The sequence below is a fragment of the Embiotoca jacksoni genome, unplaced genomic scaffold (assembly GCF_022577435.1).
Source record: "Embiotoca jacksoni isolate LCO1_2020_lvr unplaced genomic scaffold, fEmbJac1.0.p SCAF_28, whole genome shotgun sequence".
Taxonomy (NCBI): domain Eukaryota; kingdom Metazoa; phylum Chordata; class Actinopteri; family Embiotocidae; genus Embiotoca; species Embiotoca jacksoni.
The window spans coordinates 2,956,978-2,969,012 of record NW_027185379.1 but is presented as its reverse complement, the minus strand read 5'-3'; the positions used below and the strand labels follow the sequence as shown (position 1 = coordinate 2,969,012).

At 42.6% G+C, this 12,035-nt stretch overlaps 1 protein-coding gene across 1 annotated transcript in view; it reads left to right on the top strand.

Annotated features, from left to right (window-relative positions):
- Positions 1 to 12,035, top strand: part of LOC138205298 (LHFPL tetraspan subfamily member 6 protein) — a 42,813-nt gene that overhangs the window by 2,335 nt on the left and 28,443 nt on the right. Inside the window, exon 2 of the mRNA XM_069161196.1 lies at positions 73 to 590. Coding sequence (XP_069017297.1) covers positions 206 to 590 — 385 coding nt within the window. The 5' untranslated portion in view covers positions 73 to 205. The remainder of the gene's footprint in view (positions 1 to 72; positions 591 to 12,035) is intronic.

The window sequence follows — 12,035 nt, the reverse complement described above, 5'->3', positions numbered from 1 at the left end:
AGCCAACAACCTGTTTGCACAGATGATTTGTGTGTCAGAGCTGAGTCTGGACATTTCTCTTCCTCCTGACAGGGACCCGGAGTTACTGAGAAGGTGAAGACTGCCCGTGTTAAATGCTCGCTGCAAGGCTACCTGCAACACAGCAACTGCTCCCATAACTGCTGTTAGTTCAGTGACTGTGTGAACTGTTTGCAGACTGTTTACAATGGCGTCTAGTCTGACGTGTACGGGTGTTATCTGGGCCCTGCTGTCCCTGCTGTGTGCTGCTGCCTCATGCGTTGGCTTCTTCATGCCCTACTGGCTGCTGGGAACGCAGATGGACAAGCCAGTGTCCTTTGGCACATTTCGGCGCTGCTCCTACCCAGTGAGGGACGAGGAGAGGCAAGCCACGGTGATGCTGGAGCAGTGCGGGCGCTACGCCTCCTTCCACGGCATCCCGAGTCTGGAGTGGCGGATCTGCACGGTGGTGACGGGCGTGGGATGTGGCCTCCTCCTGCTGGTGGCGCTCACAGCTCTCATGGGCTGCTGCATCTCTGACCTCATCTCGCGTACTATTGGTCGCGTGGCTGGCGGCATCCAGTTTGTTGGAGGTGAGTGTATATACGATTCTGTGGTGTTTTGACCTGCAGCCAACCCTGGAGTTACCTTCACAATGTGATCGGCTTTGTTGCGACTGAGCGCGAGCAGTGCCGAGGCTCCGATTGCACTTATGAAGGCAGCCGGGAGTTTTTAACAGTCAGATCATTTACGCATTATGGTTTGTTTTTCATTAGAGTTGTACGGATTCTCTAAAACTCCTGAGATAAAGATGTTTGCAGTGATTAGGGAGGTTTTAATGACTGTAATTAACTTCTGGTTAAATTTGCTTCAAACTTGTTGGAATAAATCATAACACAATCACATTTGTAAGGAAACAAAGGGACACACAGAAATCTTGCTTCTTTTCTCAGCTAACAAATCTGCTGTCAGCCCAGAAAACCCTTCTTTTTTTTTTCTCTCTCTCAGATTCTCTTCTGCACAGGAAATGAAAAGATTCCCAGTGAGATCTTGATCATATCATTTTACATTTCTTATGTAAAGTTTAAAACAGACATTTATTTGCTCATTGCTATGTGAAAATGAACAGAATTTCGGTAAGAATGTGCAACAATCATGCCCAAAGTAGCCAGTGTGCTCTGATGCAGCATATGCTGCTTAAAGTTGAAAAGAAACATCCACCCTTTCTTTGTTGCACGGATAGAGTTCTGTCCACGCTGCAGCTTTGGCCCCGGAAACACCCTTTTGTTTGTTTGTGTGATAACAAGTAAGTGGACACAGTTCCGCAGAGCATCCGCTTTGCTCGTGTGTACTGTTGGTTTTTTGCTCGTGTGTACTCCCGGGACATGAGGTCTGAGGGAAGGCTTCCATTGAAGCTGCAAATTTCTCTGCCCCAGTTTAAAAAGCTGCGGCACTCCGAGCCCTCTCATTAACTCCAAACCGTTGGCTCGCATACTGTGGCTCACCATTTTGCTGTTTACAATCCCCATCACTTCAGTTTGACTTTAACAAGTGATGTGACAGGAAAGCAGGTCGTCGACAGATTTGAGAGAGCTGCCAGGTTTTTCAGACGGATAAATCTACAGAGGACCACCACAACACACCATGTCCTAGTTCTAAAAGGCTTAGCTACTTAGGAACACCAGTATTAATGATGTATAATATGGAGGATGATTAAGGTGAAGGCTGGTTGGTTTATTCAGAAACGTGCACTTTCATGTAAGGAAAGCTCCTTTTAAGCTCACAGCTACCCCATACATACTGCGTTACAGCAAGCTGCTATTTTTGGTTATAGGATTAAAAAAATTCCTCCCTTTCTTTCTTGGGATTTATGTCTTTCGTAGACTCACAAATCCAGGCATGCATGAATTCAGATGGAGTGAGAGTGAAGGAAGGCAGGGTACAATACAAGGGACGCAGCGCTGATCCTTATAACTTGATGCTGGTGAGCCAAAGGGCAGAAATGTCTCCGCAGGGCTGTTTGGAAGTGACACGTTTTAGAAGCTCAGTGGCCTGTTCCATGTATTGTCTTCTATCTCTTACAAATAGTGTTGAAGTATCGAGGCAGGCTGGCCGGGGAAGTTGAGAGACAACAAAAAATTGAAACATTCCGCATTCAATTCTTGTTCAGCACCAATCTGGCCTGAAAAAAAAAAAGAGATCTCCAGGGAAATAAAGTGGATCACAAAAAGTGTAATCACACTTCAGTGATTAGTAGAAACAGGAAGAGGAGGTAAATATGGTGGGCAGTTTGTGAGGCAGCGAAAATGAAGTGAGCCTCATGGGTCACCATCTGATGCCGGTGTCATCCTCCTTTTGTGTTTTCTCTGCTCCTGCCGTGGGCCGCTAATGAAGAGCATCTTTCCAGAAAGGGTTCAAGGCCTGTGGGCTGCCACAAGTAAAACATCCACTTTACATCCGCCTGTGATTTATCGCACTCTCACCAAACAGATTAGAGCTGAAAGGATTTATAAGTACTTTATCTCATTATCTGCAGCCCAGACAGAAAAGACTTTTAACAATAACTATTATTGTTGCTCGTGTGGTTGTTTACCTCTTGTAATGCCTTTTTCTTCCCAGTTCACTGAAGGCGAAGTTGCTCCACAGTTTGTTAATTGCTAATGGCTCAGGCCCAGATTTCCTTCGGAGAGGTAGAGACTCAGAGTATGAGACTGTTCTGTCTCATAAATCAAAGGTCTGAAAGCTCTGGGTTGCTTACATTAAACAACTGCTTTCGCTGTAGTTTCTTGTCTTAGTTAGGCAGCGGTGCAGACTCTAAACGACTGTGGCACAGATGAAAGGTTCAGACATTAAAAGATTCTTGACTTGGATTTGGTTGTTAGGGATTTTGTTCCCTTCCAAACCCCCCCTCCAGAGCGCTGCCTTGTTTTTTTGGGGTGCCTCAAGCAGAGCAAGGCACAGCAGGAAGTAAGCTGTTTCACGTTAGTTTTCAACACCCATGATTTAAGCACTCTCTGTACCTTTTTTAACATAGGTTAAAATTCCTCTCAGCTGCCTTTAAATTATGCTCTCGTGTCTGCAAACAGGTGGTTTTGTTTTGACATTTGGTTGTCCTAGTGTCATGATGATTGACAGGTTCCGTGATTGGATAACTTCTCCATCAACAATAAAATATTAGAGATATAGATGGGAGCCTGGGGCCATTGAGCTCAGAATGAGATGCTCTTTTCACTCTGTAATATTTCTGATTGGCAGCAGCTTATTAAACAGAGATACCTGATCTGCCGGTGGGAGTTTTGGAGAATATCTGTAAATTTCTCACCCAAACGACCTTAAAATGTAACTTTTCTACATCACTGTGGTGGAGCTGAGTTTGGGAGAGACAATTTGATCACAGCTAGTAGGCTTTGTGTGAACTCAGATGTGCTAAAAAAAAAAAAAAAAAGGGAACAATAAGGGCTCGATAGATGCCTCGCATAATAGAGAGTGATTGGAAAATGTAAAAGGTTTTGTTTACTACCAAGAAAGCTAACGATAAATTATAAAGGGCTCTAAAGATAGCTGTATTCACACTGTGCACTGTCTGGTGCTCTTTTTATTTTGATTTAATTGCAGAGATTAAATTCTTTGGTAACCTGACCCTCAGGTTTCTACCTTTTATGTTGGATTTTCTTGCCCCCCTATTGGCTTTGCTACTCATTGTTCACCAAACCTTCCTTATGTGTCTTTCTCGTACTACAAAAGCGCTGCAGCTTCTGCACTGAAAAACTTCAAATATGTTTAAAATCTGCCGATGTCTGAAAGTGCCTCAAGCTGCCTCTCAGACCAGATTAAACTGAGAGATTTCTGTGACCGCCGTGAGCTCTGAATTGGCTCCCACATTCGGATTTTTGTCTCAGATCTCAAAATCTTGTCTGAGACAGTCTAATTCACACAATGTGTGACTGGCTTTAAGGGATTAATGGGCTTGTGATGTAGCCAAATGCCAAACCAAAACATAGCTTAAAAATGATATCTCATAATTTTAAAACTGGCAGGAAAGCAATGCAAAGATGCCAAAAGTAGAGTTTTTATCACACTTGATGAAAAACCCAGGCGCTTTACTTTTAAAAATAACAAAGGACTAATTAGTGTTGTTGCTGTTTTCAAAATAAGTAAAGAAGGAGGGATCTGTCTCTACATCACCAACAAAAGAGCAGACTATTTTCAGAAATGCCTTTGTAGAGTAGATGTTGCAATATTTTAGGAATCAGGTTTAACACATTGTTAAGACTGACATTAAAAAAAAAACTTTACAATGATACCTTTTGAGTGCAGTCAGTCAAACAAAGGTCCTAAAGGTTTTGTTTCATCTTTAGAACATGACTAGTCATATTAATAGGCGCAGTGATAAAGCATTGTTCTGAAATATGCCTGAAATCTCTTAGAGTATTGCCTTGGCCTGCAGAATCAGCTGAATTGAAATCACCACACCTATTTTTATTGAGAATGTGTTGATCTGCTGCGTCCTTGAAATTGAAGGTGAAAACAACAAGACAAACAATATGAGGCATGACGGACTGCCTTTTCCAGGGAGATAGTTGGAACAGTATATACAAGCAGAGCACTTCACATGAGCTGCTGCTGTTTCAGAGGAGATGTGGACCTATGAGGTGTAGAGTCCCTCAGGGATGTAAAGCAAGTTTGAAATAGCTCAACGCAGCATTTTCAGTGCCATAAGGGAAGCCTGTGGTCAGCAGGGAATCTATACAGTCTCATTTTCTCTGTCATTGCAGGGTGAAGTACAGTTTTTTGTGGAAAATGCAATGCCATCACAGAGGGATGGGTTAAAACATTTTACTTTTATTGATTCGAGATATTTAATGTCTATTACATTAAATATTTGCAAAGTCTTTTGACAGTTCTTTGATGAAATGAGATCAGAAAAATGTGGCTTTTCATGTTCGCCTCTGCTTTCTGCTCCCGTGAGATGACAAAATGTATGATTTACTTGATAAACATTTATCTGCTCACCCCTCGCAAAGCTTTGGGTTTGGATTATTATTTCTTCAAAGCAGATCTGAAGAAACAGGTAAAACCTTCAAAAAGAGAGAAAGTGCAAGAAGAATTCAGTAAAAGTCGAGGAACCCATTTTAGGTTGGATAGGTCTGAGGACAAGAACATGTTTGTAGGGGTAACAATGCGACACAGTGGCTCTTGCATCCACAGTTTGCACAGACTTGCTGGCCGCTCTGGTTGAATACTTCACACGCCAGCCTCCAACCAAGCTGCAGTTGATCTGAAATATCAAATAATTGTCTGTGTTGCCTTCTGGGAACGCTTCTCCATTTCGTTTTCTGGTTGATTGGCTCTGTTTACACCACTGTGCCAGCAGCTCATTTGCCCACACTGGTGTGGGATGTCAGTAAATGAACAAAACCAAGCCACAGAGAGGAGCTGAACTACGTTCAACTTGGTCTATTTCAGCTAATTTTGCCTCCAATATGCAGTAAGTGCATCACTTCCTTGAGTGTCTCGTATGTTCACGCAGAGGTGACCCGTCACATACAACATGTAATACAGTATCACCGTCATGTCTTGTTCCGGCCAGATGAAATTAACTTTACTGTGGCTGTCTGCATTACCTCTGCAGCTCAAAGGGTATATGAAGGGCATGAACATGAGCGATAAATCTAAAGACATGTAAATAAATTACAGATGGGCGGCCTTTGTGGCTTCCATATTGTTGCCAAGGGCTATTTGGCACAGTCTCATGTTGTCCTGTTTCAGAGCCATACCAGCACAGCCAGGAGCTTTGTCCTTGCGTCGGCTTTGTGAGTTCTTGCCAGCTGGATCCCGCCCAGTCCCAGAATGTGTGCTTCCACTCCCCTCTCACCGCCAGCCCTCCTTTTCAAGAGGTACAACAAAATTGAAATCGCATCCATATGAGGAAGGCTTCCGGATGAAGACCTCATCTTTCTGGGAAAAATATTCTGTCTGGAACTTTGTCTCTCCTGACAGTCATTGTTTAACGGTGTCGGGTCACAAGACATTTCCGGGGAGATGGGTAAACATTTCCTGACGTGCCATGTTATCCTTTTACTTTCCAAAAACCTATCTGTATTCCTTCCTCCTCATAGGCCTGCCAGTTTGGTGTGATGATGATGGACTACACTGTCTCATCTGTCACGTAGGCATTGCATAAAACTAATGAGATAACACTGGCCCATATGTTTGAAAGGAAAAAGCAGGCACTTTTCACTACGGAGCCTTGTGTAATGGTGTTTAGAACTCTGTCTCGCTCTTCATTGCTTACGTTTCCGGCCTCTGATGGTTATAGAGTGGATGTGTCCTCCTCTGGGTTGATTGATTACTTAAAGTACGGACCACTCTTACACTGTAATGCGCTCATTCAGCCCCGCAGCTATTTTTTCCTTAACATACTGTTCCGTTAAACCGCTACCAACATCGCTACAGGGGTATTTGGAGTCAGAGAGCAGTGAAACGTAGCCTGTGCACCATTGGCAGTCTATTCTCCCAAGCACCCAGATCTATCTTTTTCATTCACCCTTTAACAGGATGAGCTCGAGTCTCCTTTTCGACCTTTCTCCTTTCGGGTTACTACAGTATTATTTCCAGTGAACTCAGTCTTTAACTGACTATTTCAGGCTGTTTCACCTTTCCCCCAATTCTGTTTCTGTCTATCCAACTGTGTCCTTCCTCTCTTTTTTCCCCTTGTCTATGCCTTGCTCTCCTCCTCTTCCTCCTCCTCCTCCTCCTCCTCCTCACAGTGCATATTGCTGTATGCAGCAAGCAGAAAACAAACAAAAAAAAAATAGATTGGGCCAGTACCCAGTGACCTGAAAAGTGGACCAGGGCTCAGCCAGCAAGACAGAAAGAATAGATGTGGGGGGAAAAAACAGAGTGAAACAGAAACAGAGAGAAAAGGACGGAAAGCCCAGCATCAACAGGGATTTAGTTTTATCAAACAGGAAGTCTGGGGAACCAAAGGACAGACAGAATGGTTATTTCAGTGTGTTCCTCTGTTAAGTCATTGTTTTCGCTGCTATAGTAGCTGGCGTGCTGCATATCGGGTTGTTTTTTTTGTCACTCGGAACAGAACTGTTCCAGAAAACGTGTCTGGTATGTCTGCAGTCAAGTCTGACGTGCCTGGCATTAATGAAGCTATAAAAACAGAGAGCAAGGTAGACAGTGGACGGAATGACTGAATTTGGGACATTCAGTTGCTAATGATTAAATTATTAGTTGATTACATAATTTGTTTATTTACAGTATATTAATTAATCATTAAATTTCTCATTAATTGATAACTTTGAGGGAATCTTTCAAGAAAAATATCCAACACTGATTCGAGCTTTAAGTATATTTGGGTTTCAGTTTGTTGGATGGGCAAAAAGTAATTTGACTGTGGACTGTGAGAAATTGAGATAAGTATTTTCTTAATCATTCTACAAAATGGACTAATCCATAAATCAACAAGACTAACTAGGTGCAGTGGTGCTTATAGCCACATGCTAAAGTGAGCATGCTAGTATGGTCACAGTGACGATGCTAAGATGATGATGATGCTAAACGGGTAAAACATGTTATCATGCTCACCATCTCTTTGTTTAGTGTGGTAACATCTGCCTATTAGCTCTAAACACAACACACAGCTGAGGCCGATGGAAATGTTATTTGTTTTGCTGGTATTTGTCCAAACAAAGTATTGGACAAATCAAAATTTTGCCTCAGTGATGGCACTAGATGAAAAATCAGGGGATAAGCAAAGTCATTAAGACACACCAACTGTTCAATATTTCATGGAAATCCACCCCATAATTTGGTCTGGGCCAAAGTGGTGGACCTACCTACCACCTCTGCCTCCATAGGGCCATGTAACTGACACATTTATTGATATATATATATATGTATCTATCCATCCATTATCTATTCTGACTTCATCCTGAACAGGGTCACGGGAGGCTGTAGCCTCCCCCAGCTGAATTTGGACACCCTGGACAGGTTGCCAGTAATAATATAGATTATGTAATAATTGTTAGTTGTCTTTAACTAAAGAAAGTCATAGATTTCTTGGTGAGAAGTTTCTTTTCTGGGACCTTCTCCTCTACTTTAACAGAAAGCACAAAGCAGAGACAAAAGCAATTGTTAACACATATCACATCGTTTCCACTGACACCTACAGCAGTGAATATGTGTGAATGGATGAATCACCCCGCTTAGACAGATGCTTAACAGATGGTGGAAGCGCCGCTTCTCTGTATCACTGGTGAGACACATTGTGAAGGGGCTTGTTTGATGTCATTGCCCCAGCCTGTACCAACAGTGAGCAATACTTAAGTTACACATAGAACAGAAACATGTATAGAGCACAAAGGAAAAAAGAGAAAATGTCTATATCACCGCATGTTACGTCTAATTAGAGATGATAAAGATGGAAAGCCCACGTTTGACCTGTTAGACATCACTGGGGGAGTCGAAGACCACGATTTTGCTGAATAAATGAATAAGTATGGATTGGATGGATTGGGTCTGAGCCCTGTGGGATCAAGTAGTTTGCTCGGTATTCATGCCCTGTTTTACAGTCTCAGAGGCACCATGCCTTTAACACTGCAGTTAATTATACCCTGTTCTTCCTAGTGAGGGGAATGTGGGGTCAATACTTCTCTTGTGCTGCCCTCTCGTAGGTCAAATAGCAGCCCAGTGTGAAAACAGAATACGGGCCGAATATGGACATAGATCCACAACTGACAGCACAAAATAGGGAGAAGTCTTTTTTTAGGGGGTGTGTGTGTGTGTGTAATCCTCAGTAATTGTCTGTCTTCGGAGACTTTTCCCTCAAACCGCAAATACATACTTACATACATTATAATGCTAACTTCTATAAAGAGGCAATGCAAACACCCACTTGGGAGTGAGATATTTACTGCTTTGACTTGTGAATGTCTCATTTAATGTGACTGAGCGTGTCCAAGAGTCTGCTGCATCTTATTCCTGAAAGGCCAGGAATAGCATTAATAGCAGTACGGAGAGCAGGAGCTCTCGTGGTAGGTAATGTGTGAAAGAGAGTCGCCTCTGTCTCCGGGAGAATTAGATCAGGGTCAGTGTACTGTGCCGGGAGAGGCTCCGTACTTCAGTGGGTCACTCCAACACGTGGACACAGAGGACAGGTGAAGAGGGCATAAAAGACAGCTGGAGATCCCATCAGAAGAGGACAGGGGTCACCTGTGAGCAAGCATTATCTGTCAATGACCAAGTAACAGTCATTGCATGCGTGAAAGGGAAATTGACTCTTATAAAGTGTGAATTTGTTTCTTCTTGTATCTGTGTTCTCTGGAGAGTGCCTGTATATTAGCCTGCATGTGGCTGAGTGTATTAATGTACCGTCTGTAGAGGCCCAGGCCTGCCTTTGCTGTCTGCCTTAAGGAATGCTGAGAATTTAGGGTAAATATATTCTATTGCCCACCCCCCACCTCCAGTACAATTTTAAATGGAGGGTTTTAATGAACATACTTTCATGCATTGAGAAAGTGTTTGAATTGTGTAATTTGAACAGCTTTCATTTGATTGTCTTTAACAGCAGGGGGCTGAAATCTATATTTAGTTTGTGATTGCAAATGATGAGAGAGTTAAGGATTTGTTCCATTGCCTATTCATGGTATCTGAATTATAGAGGAACAAGACCCTTGAGAAGTTGAGTATTTCTGTGTTTAGTGATTAATGCAAATAAGACTGATAGAAATGAGTGAGAAATTAACTGAGGGCTATTTTGCAGCCTTGCAGAACAAAAAACACCATCAAAGGCACCTTGGTGTAGTAATAAGCAAAATGTCACTCCCGTCATTATCATAAAATGACAACCCTGTAATTGTGCCGCACGAAATTATGTCTGAGGGAAAAAAATTGTGCATGCCTCAGTTTTTGTAAGGCTGACTCAAGCTGAAGAATAATCTCAGTTTTGTGGCCCACGGCTGTGCTCGTGGAGACCGGGGAGGTTTTAGTGTTTGGTTGGAGGTTAGTTTTGTTTTACTTTCCAGACTCTCATTCCAGCTGGTCAGCAGCAGTTGGGTGGGCTTTTCCCATTATAGGATCTGGTTTCCACAGCAGCAGGGGGTGCAGACCCAGAGGAAAGACATGGCAAGAGAGAGAGAGAGAGAGATGGGGGGGGGGGGGGGGGTCAACATTTGGAGAAATCCCCAGAGTCTTGTAGCAGTTTCGGGTCTGTTGCTCAAGATAAACACGCTGAGCTACAACTTGTCTTCAGATTCAAGAAGCAACTCGTCACAATTCTGCTGATCATCAGCTGAGCTCCCGAAGTCTATTTTTACCCTCGAGCAGATTGTTGTCGGTCCTCAACAGTTAAACAGCACCTTGCTGACTGTTCTTCAGGTGAACCTGAAAGAGAAAGAAAAATAAATCATCAACAACAGCCAGGCATAAACAAATCCAACATACAAGAGCTTCAAGTCAGGTATTTATATCCCATCTAGCTAACAGACAGTGCTTCAAGATGGAGCATCCATTCTGCTCACCATACGACAGAGTGTCTGGTTGTATTTTGAGACACTCAGTTCAAAAGGCATCCTTGTGAAAGCATAACACAAGGTCTGTGGAATGCACAAAGTGAGCTTCATCTCACAGAGAGCCAGAGGAGGCTATAAACAGGACAGGCGACTGCTCTACCCATATTTGTATGTGTCTGTGAAGATCAGCAAGACATGATGGCCTTATATAGGATTTTTGTGTAAAATTCCTGTATGGAGCTGTCTGAGGTTTGGAGGCTATTATAGAAAATGTCATACATATGAACAGTTCTTTTAATAAATGAACACAGACTGGAAGCTAAATCAAGGACTTGCTTTTTCAAGTTGGGAGCACATTGTGAAAAGCTGTGTGGTTGGTGGGGGATACTGATGTCAGCAATAATACCTTATCTCTTTCCTCACCCGTTATAAGAGCGGAGAACAATCTGGCCTCCATGGCCGCTCCGCCTCCTACTCTGCCACTTCCATGCTTGTTATTACCATGAGTCACATACACTATTCTCTTTTCTATATTCAGTTCTTGCTTCACTCATGTGTTATGTTCTTTTTGCTTGAACAGAAACTAAATGTGACAAAAATCTCAAAGGAAAAGTGAAAACTGAGAGTTGCTCTCCCTTCCAAAGGGAACATGGGAACAAAGGTAGTCTTTCATCCAGCAGAGGGACTGTGCTGTCTGCTGTAATCCTGGGTCTGGACCATTCTGAATTCCCTGGTGTTGTGCTCACAGGTCTACACCTAGTTCCAGACCCACGACATAGCAACAGCTACCTGGCTCGAGTTTCATCAGAATTAGTAACAGAAAGTTTTCCTGGGTATGATTTAGAGTCATCCTCCGCCTGAACCCAGGGTTTTTTAATCACAAATTCCAGCTATCGCCTGAGCTGGCTCACGAGTTGATGTCTCTAGCGGGAGATGGTGTGGATGAATCAAAATGATTTAATGTGAGTTATTCTCAGGCATTATAGAGTCGCCAACATAATGAAAACACCAATCTTCACTGAATAGCTTCAATATAATACAAACACTGACCACCATCATTTGTTTGCTTTGTGTTGTGGCTTTCATTTTAAATAACGCCTCATGAGACGAAGTAATCTAAATTCAAAAGCGAAAATGGGATTACATTTATTTAGTTCTGGCAACGTCTGAGCTGTTCCAGTGTCTAACATCTTTTTAAAGTATTGATTTATAAAAAAAAAAAAAAAAAAAAAAAAAAAAATACATGAATCTCATTACAGACTCCACACCCGTGTGTGATGGTCTGACTCTACCTGGAAGTAACAGCTATTTCATGGGCAAATTGGAAGGAAACCAGAAAGTTTTTAACAGAGACAACTAAAGACAAAGGTGTCACCTGGTAAGGTGAAGCAGAATGGAGGATTATTTGTAATTATAGAGTGATTATAGGTGAAGGCAAGCCCTTGGGAGCCGATCGTATTGCTCCACTGCAAGTAATATCACTCACTTCTACTTATGTTCTGCACCGTCAGCTAA